A 20,515-nucleotide genomic window follows, 5' to 3' on the forward strand; every position below is an offset into this window, starting at 1 on the left:
CTAGGGGCAGTTAACTGTATAACAATTACAAGTATCAATTAACTAGCCCTACCCATATCAAATTTCTATGTTAATAAAACCCTCAACGTACGGCGGTCCGGAGGAAACGCCTCTAGCAGCAAGGTTCTAGGGGCACAGGGGTCCAAGGGGTAGAGCCCCTGGCTGGAGTTAAGCTGACAAATCAGATTGGAAAAAAATTATTTTCATTAATAAGTCTTTACCAAAAACCTCATCGAAAAACTGAAGTTCAAACCTCCGTATATGCTTACATTACATATACGCCGTATATGTCAAGTGACATATGCGCCGCATGTGTACACTTGTGCATATACGCGCGTATATACATATACGCTCATACTTATATGCTAGGCACATATTCACCGGAAATATGTGCATGTCAGCTCATCTTTAACGCGTTTTAGGTTTTTTCAGCGATTCCGGTACCGTCAGCCGCCGTTAACCACAACGGTTGGCTGGATTTTGATTGTTTATGAGCCAGGTAGCTTCTGGGTTTCCAGATCTAAGCTAAGGTGGCCATTAAGCTCGTTTTTGATTGATTAAACACCCGATAAAAGATAGATCTTGATCCAAACGGCTCATTCGGCATCCCGGGTTGCGGTGTCAGGTTCTAAAATGTTGGTTCTGCATTCTGCTGAGATGATGATTTCTTACATTCGGTTGCTCTTGGATCGTTGATTAGAATGGTGTAGAGAGTGTTTGACTTAAGTGTGTGTTTTTTATGTGTAGGCTAAGGAGTAGAATGATGGAGATGGAAAAGATTTAGGGTTTAAGGGTATTTATACTTCTTAAGCCCATGAACCTTTGACCCATCTACATCTTAAGTCCATAATTCCACCATATCTAATTCTCTAAGGCCTACCGTTCCCTTTCCTTATCCGGCTTATTAATTAATTATTTATTCTGAATAAATAATTCTGACAACATAAATAATATTTTATATTATTTATCAACCAAACTTAATTGTAAATAATATCTTAATATTATTCATGTAAACTTGGGATGTTACAACTAAAAACTGATTTTTCTTTATTACCAAAATAATTTTGACATTTTAAACTTGTTGGAAACAAACCCGACTCAAATCGGGTTCGTGTCTGACAAAACCGAACTACTCGCTTAAACACTTTCTTGCTCATTTATAACGATCGGCTCGTTTTGAAAAAAACAAACTGAACACATTAATATTGACCAAACTCGTCCGATTCACTCGTTTAGCTCGCTTACTCGTCATCTTTACGCGCTACTTTTCGAGTGAGTAAACATAACCCCTTTTTTACTTCTAACGTTTTTAGGGTGTGGCATGTATACGTATTATACAACTCATGATTGCCACAACTTTTACAACACAATTCACGAATATGTCTTTGCTTGTTTTAATGCTTACATTATGATTATGATTCCGTGCTACTTGTTTACGGTTTGTTTACGGTGGATGCTCATACTCATACATGTTCATTTCAATAGTGAATGCACACTTGGTTCATTCTCAATAATGCATACACTTTTCAGTTCCCAATAACGGACACACTTTTCCATTATTAATAATGGGCACAATTACTTGTTACATTTTCATTATGTTGGTATTATACATCCATTGACTTGTAAACTATAATTTTCTCATATTACATATTATAAATCTTATGTTTGCTCACCAACACTATTGTTGTCAAATTTATTTTCGTAGATGCTACAGGTTTTAATTGCCGAAGCATTCAAGAGACGGTGACATTTAAAACCGCTATGGACCTAGACTATTAATATAAGAATAATTGTATAGTTATGTTCAAATTTATTGATGTGCTTGTTTGAATCGTAATGTGACACGAATAAATAATACAACTTTAAATAGTGTTATAAGCTATGTGCAATCATACGTCCGCCCCAACGTATAATCCGCATTTGATCGGGGTGTGACATACACGGACTCAGTTTATCTCTATATATTGTAATCCCATGTTGAATGGAATGAAATCAATATTTTCATAATCTTATACGGTGTTAGAGCTATCTCTGATTAAACTCTAAATAATATAGGTCACAAGACCATATAACTCAAAGAATTTCGAGAACCACAAAATAACACACTAGGTTGTCTCAACAATAGCCTGAGCAAGTTGTAGGTCTTGACCTGATGGATCCTGTGAGCCCATGACTACAAAGATGTTTATGAAAAGGGGGTCCTACTAGAGACACCACCCCAAGATTAAAAACACTCACCCAATCCGCCACACATCGGGCGATCTGCCACATATTGGTGGAGTCTTTTAGAAAAATGTGTTTTTTTATCTTTTTATTGTCTTTTTTAATTATTTTATTGTTTTTTTGTCTTTTTGTTGTCTTTTCTTTTATTTTTTCTTTTCTTTTGTTTGTTTATGATTTTGTATTAGTAATCTTTTAAAAAAATACTTTTAAATATTTTTCATTTTAAACCAAGTTCCGGGTAAAAACCGAGTAAACGTCAAACTTCTCGTTTTAACGAGTTAGTCACTCTTCAAATCAACAAAAATATTTCCTAACATCTTTAATTTATGTTTCAATTTATATTATTTAAATTTTAAGTTTGTGATGTGTTGGAACCAAACTTGGTTTAATGTCAAGATCGAGCGGATTTACATCCGCTTAAACCCGAGTTTGGGACTTTCATTAATAAAAATTCTCAAACTAGTTTAAGCTACTGGTTTTATTGAAGTAATTCATATTTAAACAGTATTGTTTGATGAGTTTAAATAATACGAGGATATAAAATGAATTAAACAAAATTAAATACTCATAAATATAAGTTTTTATTAATAAGAAAGTTCCGAATTACATATTATATTATATTATATTGTTTTTTTTGTACAGGAACCTACACAGGCTTATCACTCAAACCGTATAGGGTCGTCACGGGGGCAGATCACTGCAACCTCCGTGACCTGTTTTTTTTTTTGCGATGCCTGCTTACGGGGAGACACTGCAACCTAGCTCGCGGTTTCGGCGACTACTTCGCCATTACTGGCCCATACGTAGAGGTCCCAGTTGTTGAGCCTCCCCCAATCGAGGAGCCGGAGGTGGATATTCAGGGCACCTAGGTTGACGGTGATGAGGACGGTGATCAGGTACGTTATATTTTATCGTTTAATTTTTTTTTGTATATTCGTCTTATTAACGTTAACTTATCGTGTTCATAACAGCCACCGCATCAGCACCCGCAGCACGTTCCACGTACATATCGCGCCGTGCGTTTGGATCCGGCCACTGACTCCCGGCTACGGAGAATAGAGCGTCACGTGTCACAGATACGTGATGGTTGGTTATATGTCTGCCCTGTAGCATGGAGCCCAGTACACGGTACCAACGCCACGTTTCGATGAGGAGGGGAGCGATGACGACGCGGGTGGTGCCGCATTTTAGATTTGTTTTTTGTATGTTGTTACTTATTCCCGAACTCGTTTGGTTTTTTTTTCCGAACTCGTAATGTAATAATTACTATTATTTTATAAATCTGGTTATGCGTTATGCTTATTTTGTTCGTTTTCAATTTTAAAATTGTTGATTCGTTATTACTTTAAAACCTATCAAAAATCTGTTACACCCGACATACAAAAAAAGAAAACAAACATAAGTCGTTATGTACTAATTATTATTATATAAATCTCGTTCCATTTATTTTGTACGTTTTTTAACTTTAAAATTGTTGTTTCGTTGTCACCTTTCAAAACCGACAAAAACATAATAAAATAACAAAAAAAGACAGCAAAATGACAAAAAAAAACACATGTTCCCAAAACACCCAAGCAATATGCGGCGGATCGGCTGATCCGCGGCTTAGTGGGTGGGTGTTTAGGAAACACCCCATGGTGATCTAAAAAACCCCTTATGAAAATTTGACTTGGCCTCGTCCCATTTAGAAGCCGAACCCATAAAACTTCATGAAAACATAAAAACTTAAAACTTCACAAAACTTAAGTTTCATGATGAAATAATAACAATTAGCTTAATAAACACAAAAAATATATTTAAAAGGTTACATAATGTTTAGAAAGCATAAAAGAATACATGTGGCTAGGGCAAAGTTGTCTTGTTAACCAACCAAAGGGTTGTCCGGTTTTGACATCAAAGGGTTTTCCGGTACATTTTGTGAAGGCAATTTCCGAAAAGAAAGAATGTTACTACGTATGTAATTCGGGATGTTTGTGGTCATTTTTAATGGATGGATAGGAGTTCAATAGTTTTAGAGATAGTTGTATCTTTTTATTTGTTATTATTATTATTAAATGTGGTTTAAGATATAAATGAGATTGGGGAAATTGATTGGTTTTTAATTGGGAGTCACGGTGTAATTTTACATGTTAAATTCTGCTAGGTATTTAGGTGAATATGTTGTATTCGGATGTAATCTTGGTGTTTTTTGAGTCTAGTCACTTGCTAGTTGCTAGTCTCATTTTTAATATATTCAGTCATTCAAAGAAAAAAGAGAGTAATTTTTTACATCCTCTTTTTAGTTTTGACTATTCGAAAATAACAATAATTGTTTTTGTGAAAACAACGCGGATGACTGTTCTAAACCTCAACCCTACGTCGTTGCTTGTCTGCTTCCCTTGGGTCAAGAAATTTTGGATGTGGTCCTCACCAGCGTTTTGAGTATTTCTGTAATTGAAATAGTCATTTTGTAAGGTTAAGAGCATTCGCATCCCGTTTCTCATCCCCATCTCTATAATTACACAACAAAACACTACATTTATCTTTCTTGTTTAATTAAATAATACTTTTATCATTACAGTTTTCTCTCTCCTATACTCACAACCAATCCAACAAATATTAAAATATAAATAAGGGCAAACAATGTTCCCCAAATGTTTCCCCAAATTTACAAAAAATCACTACATTTCTCTCTCCACCCTATAATTTACACTCACAATCATTCAAAACGCCACCCTATAATTTACCAATCCCCTCACATAAGTATGGGGATGGGATGTGAATGCTCTAAGTAATTTTTTTAATGATTTTCCCTTTTGTTTTCCAACTCAGAAAATTTAATGCTAAAAATTTGGAATCGAAAGAAACAAAATAATAAGTGCCGTTTAAATTAAATGAAGACTAGACAGTTTCAGAAAAAAAAGAAAAACAATAAAAAAACTCCTGATGCCAATTTAAATAGTCAAAAATAAAATATGACCGTTGGAAATAATGCGTTTCTTCATATTCATATTCAAATCAATTATCACAGACACTCCTAAAAAGCCATTAGCAACCTTCACTAAACCATTAACCTTAAAAGAAACGTATTATTTTCTTACTTTCCATTTGTGATCTGCAACAATGTCGAATCAGAAACTTGTTGAGAGAGAAACCGAAGATGAATCAAACAACACCATTCATCATCCCTACGCCTTTCATGTATCCGGGCCGCGTAAACTCTCCGCCCCCAATTGGCGTGATCTCATCAATTCCAGCTGGTTAGTATTTCAATTTTAGTTTAGGGTTTGATTGTAATTGGGTGATTTTGTTGAAATTGATAGATTAAACCAATACATTACTGGAGTGTTTGATTGCATACACATTGAATCATTTGTTATTTGTTTGTTTCTGTTACTGAAATGAATTTGAATTGATTAATTGAACCTGTAAGATTTTAGGGTTTTGTTTGGGCGAAATCGTTGAAATCGGGGGGTGATTAAATATTTAAACTGTCGGTAACTGGAATGTGTGATTGCATAAACATGGAAAGGTTCGGTATTTGTTTGTTTCGGCTACTGAAATGAAACTGAATCGATTAACTAAATCTGCACATTTAGAGTTTTGTTAGGGGTTTTATTGAAATTAGGAGATTAACACATGGAATTTGTTGTTAGTTGTTTGTTTTTTCGCTAAACATATCAAAATTTTTTGTAATTCTAGGAAAGATGGAAACTACAAGAGGACTGTTATTGCTTGCTTTATCCAAGCAGTTTATTTACTAGAACTCGATCGACAAGAAAACCGATCTCAAGAAACCGCACTAGCTCCAAAATGGTTCATACCCTTTAAGTATAAACTTTCAAGAACACTAATTGATGAAAGAGATGGATCTATATATGGTGCCATATTAGAATGGGATAGATCAGCAGCATTATCAGATTTCATCCTTATTAGACCAAGTTGTGCACCTCGTGCGATTCTAGCATTAAGAGGGACACTTTTAAAAGGCCCCACACTTAGACGCGATATAGCAGATGATCTAAGGTTTTTGGCATGGGAAAGTTTGAAAGGTTCTGTGAGGTTTAATGGCGTGTTAGAGGCGTTAAGATCGATTTCTGATGCGTATGGAAGTCATAATGTTGCAGTTGCTGGTCATTCTTTAGGGGCTGGATTCGCGCTTCAAATAGGGAAATCGTTAGCAAAACAAGGGCTTTTTATTGAGACTCATTTGTTTAACCCACCCTCGGTTTCACTTGCTATGAGTTTGAAAAATATGGGCGAAAAGGCGGTTGTTGCTTGGCAGAAAGTTAAGTCAATGGTGTCTTCCAATACTGCTGTTACATCTAATGAGGATGCTGGTGGTGGTGATAATCAAGTAACATTTAACAAATGGGTGCCTCATTTGTACGTTAATAATAGTGATTACATATGCTGTTATTATACTGATCCTGCTGGTGGTGACGGTGGTGGTGGTGGTGATGAGAAGGAGAATGTAAAGCCGCCATCAGCTGCCAATGGGCACCTGGCGGCAAAACTTTTTGTGTTGTCAAAAGGGAAGCAGAAGTTTTTGGAAGCACATGGATTGGAACAATGGTGGTCAGATGATTTGGAACTTGAACTGGCTTTGCAAAGTAGCAAGCTTATTAGCAAGCAGTTGAAGTCACTGCATAGCGTGACAAACCGTCGATGACCGCCATCGATGCGTGATTGAGCTTGTTCATGTAAATTGCTGGTTTTGAGTATTTTGTGTATTGGTCAAAGTTTGAGAATTGTTGGTATTTTTGTTACTGTTTTGTGTAAATTTTAAAAGAAATAAAATTGTGTTCCCTATTCTTTGAGTATCATTTGTGGCTGTTACAAATTCTAATGTTATCTTATGTGGCTTGTTGCTATGAATTGCAAGTTCTACTTTATGTGTGCAAATGTAGGAAAGTATATGAATGGATGTATTATTTTGATTTATGCGTCTTGTTGAGTACTTGAGTTATAACGGTTTAGCTTCACACGAATGGTACCCGGACTTTTCCACAACACCTTAAGGTGGTGTTTGGTATCCATGAATTACACGCGGAATGTAATGAACAATGAGATGGACTGATGCCTGACAAGGCATATCGAGACACCTTGTATGGGGGCTTCGTCCCGACACAGCAGGAGTGAATACATTTTTGGCAACACCGGAGTAACTTAGTAATAAAAAAAATTTGGAACTTTTTCCAACATTTAGTTTTATTTAATTATTACTAACAACTTACCATATATTTAAAGAAAATAGGGAAGAGTGTGTAACCCACTTGTGGCGAGCTTTAAACGAAAACACATACAAAGTAGAGTGATGGGGGGACAGGGGAAGGGTCGACATCCGGACCTGTTTTCCCTTCTTTGAATGCCAAATATGTGTTGGCGAAATTTTTAATCAAAAACAACTTTTTTTTATCACTATAACTTTTTTTCTTACGAATGAACACTTATATTTTTCTTCACAAAGTGCATGAAATTTATAATAAGTGGCAAATGCGTATCTTTGGTCCCGACAGATTACCCACACAAATTAACTGCATACATGGTTGACTATCATATCATATTGACATGATAGAAGGCAATGATGTTTATAATGGTTGGTAAGATATCCACCTCTTAAACATGACAACACATTCTTCAGGCTTGTACTCCGGGGCTGTGTGCCCACCGCCCTGTAACATAAATAAAGCGTTTTAGTTAACGACCTTTTTTCTACTGTCAATATTTGAACATTTAGATTCCTTGCCTTCACGGTTGCAAACGTCATCATATTCGAATAACTCTCTGTGTACCTGCCAACACAAACAAATAACCCAATATAGGCAAATTTGATGATTACACTCACATTAATCTGTACATTACCCAGCAATTTGCTCGTTATGCTTCCATGATCGCCACTGATCGATGACAGAGTAGTTTAAGTCTTTTACCCAAGCTTGAGTTGAGTGGTGAGGAATGAGCATATCATGATCACCACTGTGATAAATTACAAAAGTTCGTTAGCGACTAATTTGATTATATATTCTTTCACAAACATATCAAATCTCTTGTAAAATGAAGAGAACCTGTAGACGAGAGAACGGTAACCTTTCATGCTAAGTTTTTGATGATACGGTCGAACATCATTAAGCGTTATTGTGAAGTTCAAATCTGAGCTGCACCTTATCCACTCTGTTATGGTTCCCTGTGTAGTTGGAGCATGTATGAGCAATGATATAATTCTATAAACTAAAAAGATATATATATATATATGTTTAAGTTCAAGAAAGAAATCAAATTATTGCAAGAAAGGAGATAAATGAATACGAGCTACTAGTTTTATTTTAGGTTTTAAATATTTAAAAATAAATAAAAAAGATGTTAATGCAACAATAAATGCACACACTCTCTCTCTCCAATTAATATAACTAATATAACCATAATAAATATCCCTAATTAATATATCTAACTAATTTAACTATAATAATTAAAAAGATAAAAACACTAATTTAGTTTTATTTTTTATTTACACATTATTCATTTTATTTAACATAGATACAATTTATTCATATAATGCTATTTCTTTATATTAAAAAAATAATTTACACTCAATATATTAGCATATATCAACGTATTTAAGTTCGATAAATATACAACCTACACTATTTTTGAGCAAAAAAACGTATAATCTACACAAAGTTAAATAAATATACAACCTACACAAAGTTATATAACCTACACTTGTTTTAAACAAGTGTAGATAATCTACACAAAGTTAATATTTTCGTGTGTAGGTGTTTTTTGTGTGTAGGTTATATGTTTTCGTGTGCGTGTGTATTTTATTGATGATAAATTTTGTGTGTAGGTTAACTGTTTTTCGTGTGTAGGTTATATGTTGTCTTATTCTTAGAACAAGTAGATTTGTTTTTTGTTGATATCTAATGCAAACACATGTAAAATTATTTTTTTTGTATTATTCATCATAATGTAAGTATGTGTTGATGGATATTAATATATTGAGTTGGAAGAAATTAGTTTTGGATAGAAAGAAATTTTAATGTATGAATTAATTATACGTGTGTAGGATAAAAATTCAAGAAACAAAAAGTAACTTATAAAAATAAATGGGTTCTTAATATTTTCTAATTATAATAATTTATTTAGTTATATTAATTAAATAAATAAGTATTATGGTTTATTAGTTATATTAATTGAAGAAAGAGAATAATTAATAGTTTCTTTATTTAGCTTTAAGCATTTAAAACTTAAAACAAAACTAGTTATCCATATTCATTTATTACATTTCTTGCAATAATATCATTTCCCTCTTGAACCATCCCCTATATATATATATATATATATATATATATATATATATATATATATATATATATATATATATATATATATATATATATAAAAGAATAACCTTCCGAATATGCAAAGCTTCTCTAACACTGGCTTCATTAATCCAATAGTAAACTAGCTGAGTTCTATACATCTGCACGATTCAAGAACATCCTTAAAAGTCTGCTACACTTGTCTTACAAGTTGGTTCAGAGTTTGTTTCATAGAGTCAAGATATATGTTTCCTTGTTGGAATACAAAATAATACATTAGACTTACACGACACTCATATTTAGAAAGAGGCCGTTGCTCCTTAAGCCGCTCTTGAGTGGGTAGGATAAGAAACTCCCTAGGATCTCCACAATAAGGTTCCAAAACATGGGGTTGTTCAATTCCATCTATGCACTAGAAAATATTCATTACTTTAAAATTTTCTTTTGTTCATCGAGATGGACTAAAGAGACAACGTAAAGTAAGTAACGAACCTTTTGGTACAGCTCAATATTTTGAAGACATCCTGCGTTGCTTGTGCTTATATACTCTGATCGGTACTCTCCACGGCACGTGCGGAACAATGACTATAGACGTTGAAAATGACGAGCTTTAAATGTTAAAACATGTAGGAAATATACAAGATCATAGGGCAGTTCAAACCTTGTATAGTTCATCTGATATAAGTCCCATGCCATTAGCAAAACGAATTTGGTAATTAGATTCTTCTGGAAAAGTCAACGGGTTGCCAAGAACATATCCCTAATGCCCAAAATTTACAATAAACTATTTCACTATTATTCAATGGTACTAATGAGATTAATTAATTATTTGTTTTCATAGCTAGGATAAGACTTAGGACCTTTAGATTAATGTAAGGCTTATTGCCAACTTCATTTCCTGCACATTTGCAACCAATAAGTTATGGAAAATTGGAGTGCACATGATTGACCATTCTACCAACATACAACATGGAGAAAAGTGTTACCATCTGATATTAGTGATGTGATTATTGGTACCGGAACTCCCGAATAAGAATCTCCTCCTATGTAGAATGGATTAGAAACAAACTCCGGGTGACTTTCAAACCACTGCAAAAACAATTCCAAATCATAATCCATAAACATTTGAATATCATACTATGATCATTTCATTTACCTTTCTCATAAATTCATAGGCCTGATCACAAAGTTGTATGTCTGTTGAATGTGATGCCTGTGCGGTTCTTGCATAGGAAAACCCAGTACCAACAGGAAGATCTAGGAAAATTATGCTTGCAATCTGCATATCAATCATATTCCCGGCCATCAACCATAGGATGTTGGCATCCAAGTGACACGCACCCCATATTGTCACACTCAAATCAAAACCATATCAGGAAAACAAGTTTATGACAAATGTTCCGACCAAAGTGACACCAAGAAAAGCAATATACATCCGATGTCGCTACTATTAGATTTCGTAAACTAATCATATAAACATTTGGCTTTTATTTATCATGTGAAAATAGTCATGTAATTATGTCATGAGTGTCATGACATGTAAATTAATCTATAGTCTAACCGGTGTTAGACAGTTAAGGACGGTGTCACGGTTGAGACAGTTTCCGTTATCCCACCGTTGGTATATATGCATTAGTGAGGCTTTGTATGAAGAAAAGCATGCAGATCACATCGTTTTCATTTAGTTAATGCATTTTATGTTCATATTTCCTGTTAACCTGTTAACACATAAACAAACCGCAATATATTACATGTGGATTTAATCTTTTGAACCTCATCTCCAAACCCCCCCCCCCCCCCCCACCACCACCAAAAATAAAAAAAGTTGTTTCAAAGCCACATAATGATTCTTTATATTCAAGCACATAATTATAACATATGGAAGGCTTGTTCAACTTTGGAAAAACATCGGCTGGACGAAGGGACTATTTCAGACCCAAATCCAGTTCCCGATTAAAAAAAGGAGCTGATCAGACGGGATCAACACTTTTGGAAGGGATTCTCGAACAATAACCGTCATAAGCATGCAAAGAAACGGGATTGAGAAGGAATATAGGAAGGGAAAAATGAAGAAGTTGTGACCCCTTGCTACTATTGCAATAAATGCGGTCACGTAAGGGAGTATTGTGAAGAATTGCAAATCAAAAAGAGGGATGAACCGGCAACAGTCTGAAATCCTAATTACAGGCGCGAAAGGGCAGTCTTAGAATGACATATGGATATGACAAGTGTAATTCATTTACATCCTTCTAAAGGACTTTTGGTATTGAGATTAGGATGAATAAAAAGAATATATTTTTTATGAAGGAATTGGTAAGTTGAAAGTAGACATTAATTAAGGGACAACCAAATCAATACCAAGTGTTTTCTATGTTCCATCATTGAATGGGAATGTACTGAGTTTAGAATAGTTAAAACAAGAAGGCTACAACGTCTATGTGGAAGGGATGATATATAATATCAAGGATATGTTTTCTGTTACTAAGAGGATAGAATAGCAGATAATGTTAATGCAGATGATGCAAGAGAAAATGAGACTCATGATTTGGAGAGGAAACCGAGTACCTTCAAGCATACTTTGAACAAATTGACATTGCAACCGAACAAGATGAAAAGGCTAAGAAACAAAAGTATGTTTAATTACCCTTCAAGAGTATTCTATATTAACGAATGTGTGGCCTTTTTAGATCTTTTACAAATTTGTGATGCTATACTTGAGTACAAGGACAAAAGTTCTAACTGTGATATCTACACCACCTAAGTTGGATGATGGTAATGAAATAGAATTATATAGTTTATACATGATACGAAATCATATGGAGGATACATGAGAGTTTGTAATAGGTAACTGTGGTCGATTATAACAAATGATCTTGGATTCGACTCGGGCACAACATTTAACTAAAAATTATTTAGAATTCCTTGAATGGTACTATAAGGTTGTTAAAGAAAGGAAGATAAAGTTTGTGGATGACGAAGACTACTACGAACCGGGGCAGTCAAATGGAAGCAAACCGAACAGGATGAAAGTATGTAATGTTGAAGCAAATAAGGATAAAGCAGAAGAACAGTTGGAAGCATACGAAAGATCGGTGGTAAACTGATTAAGAAGCACAAAGCTAGATTGGTGGTAAACAGATAAAAGCAAAAAATTTGGTATAGTTTTTTTTTTTACACTCAAAACATTTTGGTGGTAAAAAGATAAAAGCAAAAAAATTGGTATAGATTATAATGAAGTGTTGTGTAGTAAGGTTGGAAACTATTTGTCTCTTCAGGTGTGCAAAATGGATGGGTAGTTTTCAAGTGAACGTTAAATCAACATTTATAAATGGTGATTTACATGAGGAGATATACATCAAGAAATCCATGTTTGTGTCAAAAAGAAAGAGGAACAAGAACCACATGCATTGTATTATGTATATAATCGTAATGACCAATATTTTACTAAACATGATTTCAAATATCTCTTTACAAACACACCCTTTATTTAATAGAAAACAATGAAGAATTTCTATTTGCCTACATATAAGTTGATGATCTAGTCTTCACTGGAAATAGCTCGCGGTTAACCATTGAATTCAAGAACTCCTCCACGAAGTCCGAATTTGAGATGATTGGTTTACGAAATCTTCATTACTTCCTTGGGATTGAATTAGAATAAGGAAGCAACAAGATTTCTCTTATGCAAAAGAAATAAGCATAAGAAGTATTAAGAAAGTTTCATATGGAACTAATGGAAGATGCTAGTCCTTACTCTACTCCAACGGAAATTGAACTAAAGCTGAGGACTCAAATCTAAAAAAGGTAGACTCAAGTTTATTTAGAAGTTCGGTTGTCGGTCTGATGTGTTTATAAACTACTATACCATATATAATAATTTCAAAATACAAATTTAAAAGACTAGTCAAAAGTTCTTATAATTTCAGAATTCAAATCTAAAAGACTGGAAAGTTTTTAATACTATTTTGTAAAGAGATCGTTACTTGATTAGTGGGATTGATTCCTTGTTAGTTGGATAGTATATAATTAACTAGCTTTAGAAACTCGTGTATTACACGGGATAAATTAATAAATAAATTACAATGAATAATTAAATACAAATAAAAAAATTTAATTAAGTGTATTTATATTATGTAAAAAAATGTATTACAAATATAGTCGTTTTATATCATCAAAAAAATTTGAATTTTAAATCAAGAATGAGTTGTTCTACTATCGGTATACAATAATGAAGCAATGCCACTGGAAACAACATTTAAAACAATGAGGTCTTTTGATGTGAAAGATGTAGCAAAAGTCTATTACAAAAATGTTATACGTTTCATACCCGGTCATAGACAAAAAAGAAACCAGATTTTCCTTTTTAAACAGCTTTGATGTTGTCCTTATAAACACACTGTTGTTCAACTACCACAATAGTTTTATAATGAATATAAAAAATGGAAGATTTATTTATGATTTTTAAGACTAAATATTTGTCTAAAAATAAAAAAAAGTTTATTTTAGCTTTCTTCAATATGAAGATGTCTCAAAAAATTAAATGTTAATGTACTTTTTAAAAATAAACTCTTTTATATATGCATTTTAATCTTAAAAAAATATTTATGACACATAATTATTATATTAATATTTGTTTATATTAACTATGTTTAAAATATAATTTATTGCATTAATAATTTAATCAATGGAGATTAATACTATATTTAGAACCAAGATTTTTTTTTCTTTTCCATCAATAGAAAGTGATTTTGGAGGGAATTTGATAGTGAGAATCAACCTCAAAATAACATGTGTCAGAATTATTTTCTTTTATTAGTATAGGAGGATGTATCTTGGTAAATTAAGTATACAAACTTTTTAGAAAAAAATCCTAAAATAACTAATTTAAAGAGAGATTCTTCATTTGACCATTATTTTTGGAATATTCTCAAGAAGTTCATGCCAAACTCGTCAGCAGTGACAAGTTTTGATCAAGATCCATCGATGCCGACGAGTTTTGAAACCCAATCAGAAGCATGTGCATGTTCCAAGTTCATCATCCTACACACTTTTTGTTCCTCGTTCGTATTCCTAGATAACTTTTGAACCTAGCTTAGAGGTGGACGACCAACTTCCCCCCCCCCCCCCCCCACAAAGAAAAATAATAAAAAAAAATAACCTATTTGGTTTTTTAATATTGAAGTATTATAATTAATCATATATAATAACTTTAAAAATATAAGATTTTAAAATTCTTTGAATATACCTTTGAGATAAACTTATTTTATCTATGTGCCAATATAAATTTTACTCAAAACCGAGTTAGGTTAAATTTATGTCAAAAGGTTCAATAAAAACTTGACCCAACTCGGCTTTGAATAAAGTTTATATTTTAAAAGTTATAAAAGAAAAACAAAATATAAATAAATTGTACCAATATAATTTTAAAACAAAACTTACAAATTTGGGTGCAAACAAGTAAGACGGCATATTTTATTACCAAATTTAACTTGGGTGACAGATTTTACAATAAAATCTAACTTGGACGACATATTTTGTGCAAACTTGGATTGAGTTGTTAGAGTTTTGACAAGTGACATTTTATTAGTGGTTGTTAAAACATGTCGGTTTGATTACAAATGTGTTGCCTCCGACAGATTTTGCTGGGCGTATAAGGAATATTCAAATAAAATGGGTCATATAGAGTTCTCTCTCTCCTCAAATTGGTTATTTTGAGAATTTTCTTATTTGTATACCTTTTCATGGTATCGAGCCAAGTTCCTTGCTAACACCCACTATTTTTTTTTCTTCTCCATCCCATTGGCCAGTTCTTCAACCTTTGATCCCGCCGCCATCCCCTTGCACACCCTTTCTACCTAATCACCATCAAACTCTCTTCCAAGAACTACCTACTCTAGAAGAATCAAGTCTACTCAGTTCTATCATACCTCAACCTCTTTCATCATGTGGACGGCCCGCGACACCACCGTCAACTCTCACTGCTGATGATAAAACCATCCCAAATCCAGCCTTTATCACCTGGAAGGAGGTTGACCAACAAGTCCTTCTCGTCTTCCATTTAAACTTATATTAAATGGAAGAGGCCATCGACCATACCTCTACTTACCAAGTCTGGCATGCTCTCGAACATGCCTACAACCATCAATTGATTGAACGGATGGACACACTCTATGATTCTCTTTGGCAATTACAGAAGGGGACATCTCCCGTCTTCGATTTTGGTCACAAATTCAAGTCTCTCTGCGACCAATTGGCCCCATCAGTTATCTATTGACCGATGAAGACAAACGCCATTGGTTCTGCGACCATTGGTTATGGGGACATCTCCCGTTTCTCCATGGCCTTGGTTCTTTGTTTGAAAAGTTTTCAACCTTTCCTGAGAATCACGAAATTTCTCTACAAACCCTAGCTGGTCCACAAATCCTTCAATTTGCCTTCTTAACTTAGCCTAACCGTCAATTCCCCTCACACTTAAAATCATCTCGTGATTCCAACCCATGAGGCCGCTTATGGGGATCCTTTTCTGCTAACCGTGGTCGTTCAAATCCTAGACGTCCACTACATCGTCAACTGTGCAAACTAAGGGCATTATGCAAGTGCTTGCCCTAATTTATCAAGTTATGCACAAATAGCCATTTCGCTAGATGCAAATCTGGCACAAGCCTTCCATGCTCAATGCAACATTGTAGAAACATCCTTGACTGGACAGCCGACTCCAGGGCCACCGCTCACATGCTTCGAGCCACTAATGGTCTAGATGAATCACATGTCACATTTGGTAATAGGCAATCTTTACCCATAACCCGAATCGGTAACGCAAAATAATAACATTCCACTACATAACTCAAATCTTACAAAAAATCTACTCTCTATTACTAGATTAACCAATGATTCATCTGTCGATGTTTTTTTCTCTAATAATTTTTTTCACATTCATGATCGAAAAATAGCGACGGTCCTCGCTAGAGATACATGTGAAAACGGGTTCTATGTTCTCTCTCAAAATCACAAGTCGTTTGTTGACGCTCTTGCTGCTCCTCATCTTTGAGCATCTTTTAATAAATGGCCTAGCCGTTTAGGCCTCCGTTTGATGCTATTTCTATTTTAAGTAAATTTGGATATGTTTTTGTTACTTTTTTGTTGCCCGAACCGGGTTTGTGCTCCTAGTGTCAATTCTAAGGCACATCGATTACTGTTTGTTGAGAGTAATAAAATATCGTCTCATGTTTTGGATTTGATACATTGTGATCTATGGGGTCCCGGGCCCATTTCAACAAAATATGGATACCAATATTATGTTATTTTTGTGGACGATTTCTCACGTTTCACTTGGCTATACCCCTTAAAAATCAAATTAGATTTTTACAACATTCATCAACCAATGCCTTCTTAAACGAAGGTTTAACCGAAAAGGTTTACATGGAATTTGGAGTTTACTGTTTAAGGTTATTAGTGAGTTTACGATGCTTCGGATTTTTGGAGGCACGCGCACGAGTTCGAAGATTTCCAGTCTGTTTAACCCAAATTTAAACCCCCCTACGCGCAGGTAGGACTTTTGATAAAACATATTATAAATATTCAAATGAGTGGTAAAGACTATACCTTATATACCACTCTTTATTTGTTTCTACTCCGATATAGGACAACTTTCACCACTTCCTTATTAAGGCTTCATTCACGTACTTTCATTTAAAACTTCCAACATTAACTCCTCGTTTATCCCATGGGATAGGAATAAGACTTTTGTATACAAAGGACGAATCTTGGTAAATAAAATAATCGAAGTTTTATATAATTTACTATAAAACGATTACAATAAAGTGGCAGGCAAACGGGCAACAAGCTGCGCCGCAACCCCCTTTTGAACAGCAAAGCCAATCCTGCTAAAAACGAAGCTTTGAGACCTAGAAGCTGAAGAGGTTCCGTGTACGACGCGCTGAACCCTACTCAAAAATTTCACAGCCTCTGGAGCCAGAAAACCAAATGTATCAAAGGCAAATGGTAGAAAGACATGTTGATTATCTAAACAAGCTTTCTCGTGTTTAACAACTTTGCCCGATTCAGCCTTCAACGCAGCCTGACCCACAACAAACCCACGGTCCCTGAGCCCAACAAGAGGAGACACTCCTGTAAGATCCACACAGGCGTGTTTCCCCCCTGCCCACCCGAACACAAGAATATCAGCTGGTCGTAAAGTAGACCTCCCTTCAATAGGATCTGTGAGAAAGTTAACAGGGGCCTCCTTTTTAGCAGAAATCCCTGCCCGTTTAAGAACATCACACAGAACATCCCTAACCAGATCATGTCTGTATTTAAAGCCAGACAATTCTTTGCAATGCACCGCATGGTCACCAAAAGAATCCAAACAGACCTTGCGACAAATTGGGCAAGGTTCATCCGTCGGGAACATAGGGATCATTAACCGGTACTTAAGGATAGCCCGATACTCCAAACCCGACATACGTTGGCCTAATCCTTCAATGGGGATAGCCGTTAGAAAAATATAAAAACTTTTTACCTTTTCATGTAGCATGAGTTTAGGGGCCATCACATGGCAAACTTTTTTTGTACAAACCAAAAGGTTATATTATTTTGTCTTCATCATTCAGAATATATGCCTACAAGTGTTGTTGGATGCCAAAAAAATTTGATGCTATATATTGCTCTAACAAGTCAACAATTGCTCTAACAAAGAATCTGGTATACTACGGGGATAAGCAAACATATTCGAATCATTTATCATTTTATAAGGTACTTACTTTGGTGATCAAGTTGCAGAAATTATCACTAACGCATTGGGAGTTTGAGACTTCATAAACCTAAAAGAAAAACTTTATGTCTAGCATATACTGATCATCAGCTTATATAATAACATATGAGTTTGTTAATCAGTTTCTATCCTTTTATCTTTTATAATACAACTTCACATTCCACAAGAAGAGAGAAAGGAGAAACCTTAGTCCAGGAGTTGGGTGTCGAAACCAAGGTGGGCAAGCTTCCATTATAGTGCGTATCCTCAAACTTTATTGGACCTGTATTGTTCAAACGGTTTTACGAATTCTAGCAACAAAACTGGCACGTGCATACGCTAGCTGATGAGTTCTAGCTTTAATAAACTAATAACCAAAACAATACCATTCTCATATAGCAGGCCGGAGATGGAAGAACAACCCGGGCCACCGGTAAGCCAAAGCATGACGGGATCATGGTCAGGATCTGACTCGGACCGAATGAAGTAGTAAAAAAGTTGTACATCTTCATTCTCATCCACACCCACATAACTGCATATATACAGTGTATTCATATCTACACACTTGCTTTGACTAACTTTATATATATATAATTAAATCATATTAATATAACTGTATGAACTAGTACCCGGTTTCAAGATAAAAAGGTAGTGGCCCTTGGAAGCCTGGAAGATACTCCACTCTCCCTGCTGATGAGTTTGAGGTTAAGGTTGAGGTTGAAGCATGAAAACAAATGATGACGATGAAAATGAGTAGCCAATACATTGTTTCAGTAACCGATCAGAAACGATATGGGTGACAGAGATATGAACATATGTGTTAGGTAGCTATCCCACGTGAAGATGCTAAATTAACAAACTGATAAACAAAATGGATAGTGGAACCAACTATCTTAATAAACAATAAACTATGGTTTGTGATATCTTTAATATCATATCTTAAGAAGCAATGATTTGTGAGATGTTGAATATGATATTATATAATGGCGTTCAAAGTTTTTAGCCATAAAACCAGCACATCATGTCCCATTAAACATTAAAAGTTAATAAAGAAACAAGTTGTTTATTCATTTGTTGAATGCGTTGTCGGTGTTTTGACTTATTGTAGTTCATACTTTAATGAATGATAATAAATTAGTATATGCTAGTAAAATAGTTACAAATTTGTAAGAGAAAGAAATTAAATACAGTTTTTTGCTACTTTTTTAGGTCCTTATATTTATTTATAAATAAACTAGGTTTTATTAATTCGTGTGATACACGGCTTGAAAAAAAATGATATTTGATTCTAACGAACTGATATAAAGATGTATTATAAACTCAAATAAGTTACAAATTAAATAAGAAAAAAATTACATGATAAAGTTGTCATTTCTCTAAAAGTTTTTAAAATGAAATTTTGAGATCCGTATTGGTAGGATATCTCCCTCTGCCACTCTATTCCTTTTGGGCTACCTTCTTTGTTTTGCAAATTCATCTTCCACACAGATTATTTTCAAAGAAGTATCATACCTGTTAATCAATCTAGTCTCACTTCTTTATGTTTTTATGTGATTCTTAGATACATCATTTAAGTTTCTCTACCTTTAATGACTTCCTTAGAGGACCCGGGGCACCACGTGATGGAGCACCCATCACGCGTGATGGGTTTATCAACACCGCCGCCATTGCCTTATCAAGCTTGATGGAGGCGCTTTGCGTGATGGCCATCACGCGTGTGATGGGGTGAAAACCAAGGAATCTAGCCGTTGGGGGATGACCGTTTGGATAAGGAGGACTTGGGAAATAAATAAAAAAACCATATTTTACCTATATAAATATATCTTCAAAACATACACAAATCCAACTCAAAATCTTCTACTATACACACCATTTTTAAAATATCAAATAGAGGGTTCTAAAAAACGTGGGTCGGGTTCAAAGAAAACCCAAACCCGACCAAAGGTTCGACAAAATCTTGGCGAATCGACGAGATTTCACTTACAAGACGAACCCGACACAAACCAACCTTCCCAACAACAACCTTATTATCCACAACCTTTTCAACCGTCCGAAAACTATCAACAACCTTCCCAACAACAACGTTATTATCAACCGTCCCAAAACCAATCTATCAAAACCAACCTTTTATTCCACCTTTTTTCCCCAAAATTATCCACATAATGCTTTTCAAATTTTTGGATCTCAACCGTCTCAAATGTCCGTCAATGCTCTAGACGATAACGAGGTTATACATCAATTT

General features: G+C 34.6%; 2 protein-coding genes across 2 annotated transcripts; one reads left to right on the forward strand and one right to left on the reverse strand.

Annotated features, from left to right (window-relative positions):
- The first annotated feature begins 5,325 nt into the window (after positions 1 to 5,325).
- On the forward strand, positions 5,326 to 6,874 carry LOC143636860 (GDSL esterase/lipase At4g10955-like). The gene is made up of 2 exons (XM_077104344.1): positions 5,326 to 5,462; positions 5,905 to 6,874. Exons 1-2 carry the CDS (start codon positions 5,326 to 5,328, stop codon positions 6,872 to 6,874), a joined length of 1,107 nt encoding a protein of 368 aa, XP_076960459.1.
- Positions 6,875 to 7,680: 806 nt separating this feature from the next.
- Positions 7,681 to 19,242, reverse strand: LOC143636873 (serine carboxypeptidase-like 13). The gene is made up of 14 exons (XM_077104359.1): positions 18,903 to 19,242; positions 18,660 to 18,805; positions 18,480 to 18,556; positions 10,681 to 10,803; positions 10,511 to 10,613; positions 10,385 to 10,422; positions 10,186 to 10,284; positions 10,017 to 10,109; positions 9,811 to 9,936; positions 9,614 to 9,685; positions 8,271 to 8,389; positions 8,068 to 8,181; positions 7,952 to 7,997; positions 7,681 to 7,877 (listed from the first exon to the last, which is right to left on the reverse strand). Exons 1-14 carry the CDS (start codon positions 19,037 to 19,039, stop codon positions 7,794 to 7,796), a joined length of 1,377 nt encoding a protein of 458 aa, XP_076960474.1. The 5' UTR covers positions 19,040 to 19,242; the 3' UTR covers positions 7,681 to 7,793.
- Between the last annotated feature and the right edge of the window lie 1,273 nt (positions 19,243 to 20,515).

Source organism: Bidens hawaiensis, unplaced genomic scaffold, assembly GCF_021521415.1.
Source record: "Bidens hawaiensis isolate Kalapana, Puna unplaced genomic scaffold, B.hawaiensis_p1.1 tig00008077_1, whole genome shotgun sequence".
Classification (NCBI taxonomy): domain Eukaryota; kingdom Viridiplantae; phylum Streptophyta; class Magnoliopsida; order Asterales; family Asteraceae; genus Bidens; species Bidens hawaiensis.

Coding starts and splice junctions, on each gene's coding strand:
- LOC143636860 (XM_077104344.1), top strand. CDS start 5,326: ATGTCGAATCAGAAACTTGTTGAGAGAGAAACCGAAGATGAATCAAAC. Junction 5,463..5,904: donor GATCTCATCAATTCCAGCTG/GTTAGTATTTCA, acceptor TTGTAATTCTAG/GAAAGATGGAAACTACAAGA.
- LOC143636873 (XM_077104359.1), bottom strand. CDS start 19,039: ATGTATTGGCTACTCATTTTCATCGTCATCATTTGTTTTCATGCTTCA. Junction 10,285..10,384: donor AGCCTTACATTAATCTAAAG/GTCCTAAGTCTT, acceptor TTTGGGCATTAG/GGATATGTTCTTGGCAACCC. Junction 8,182..8,270: donor TACCGTTCTCTCGTCTACAG/GTTCTCTTCATT, acceptor AATTTATCACAG/TGGTGATCATGATATGCTCA.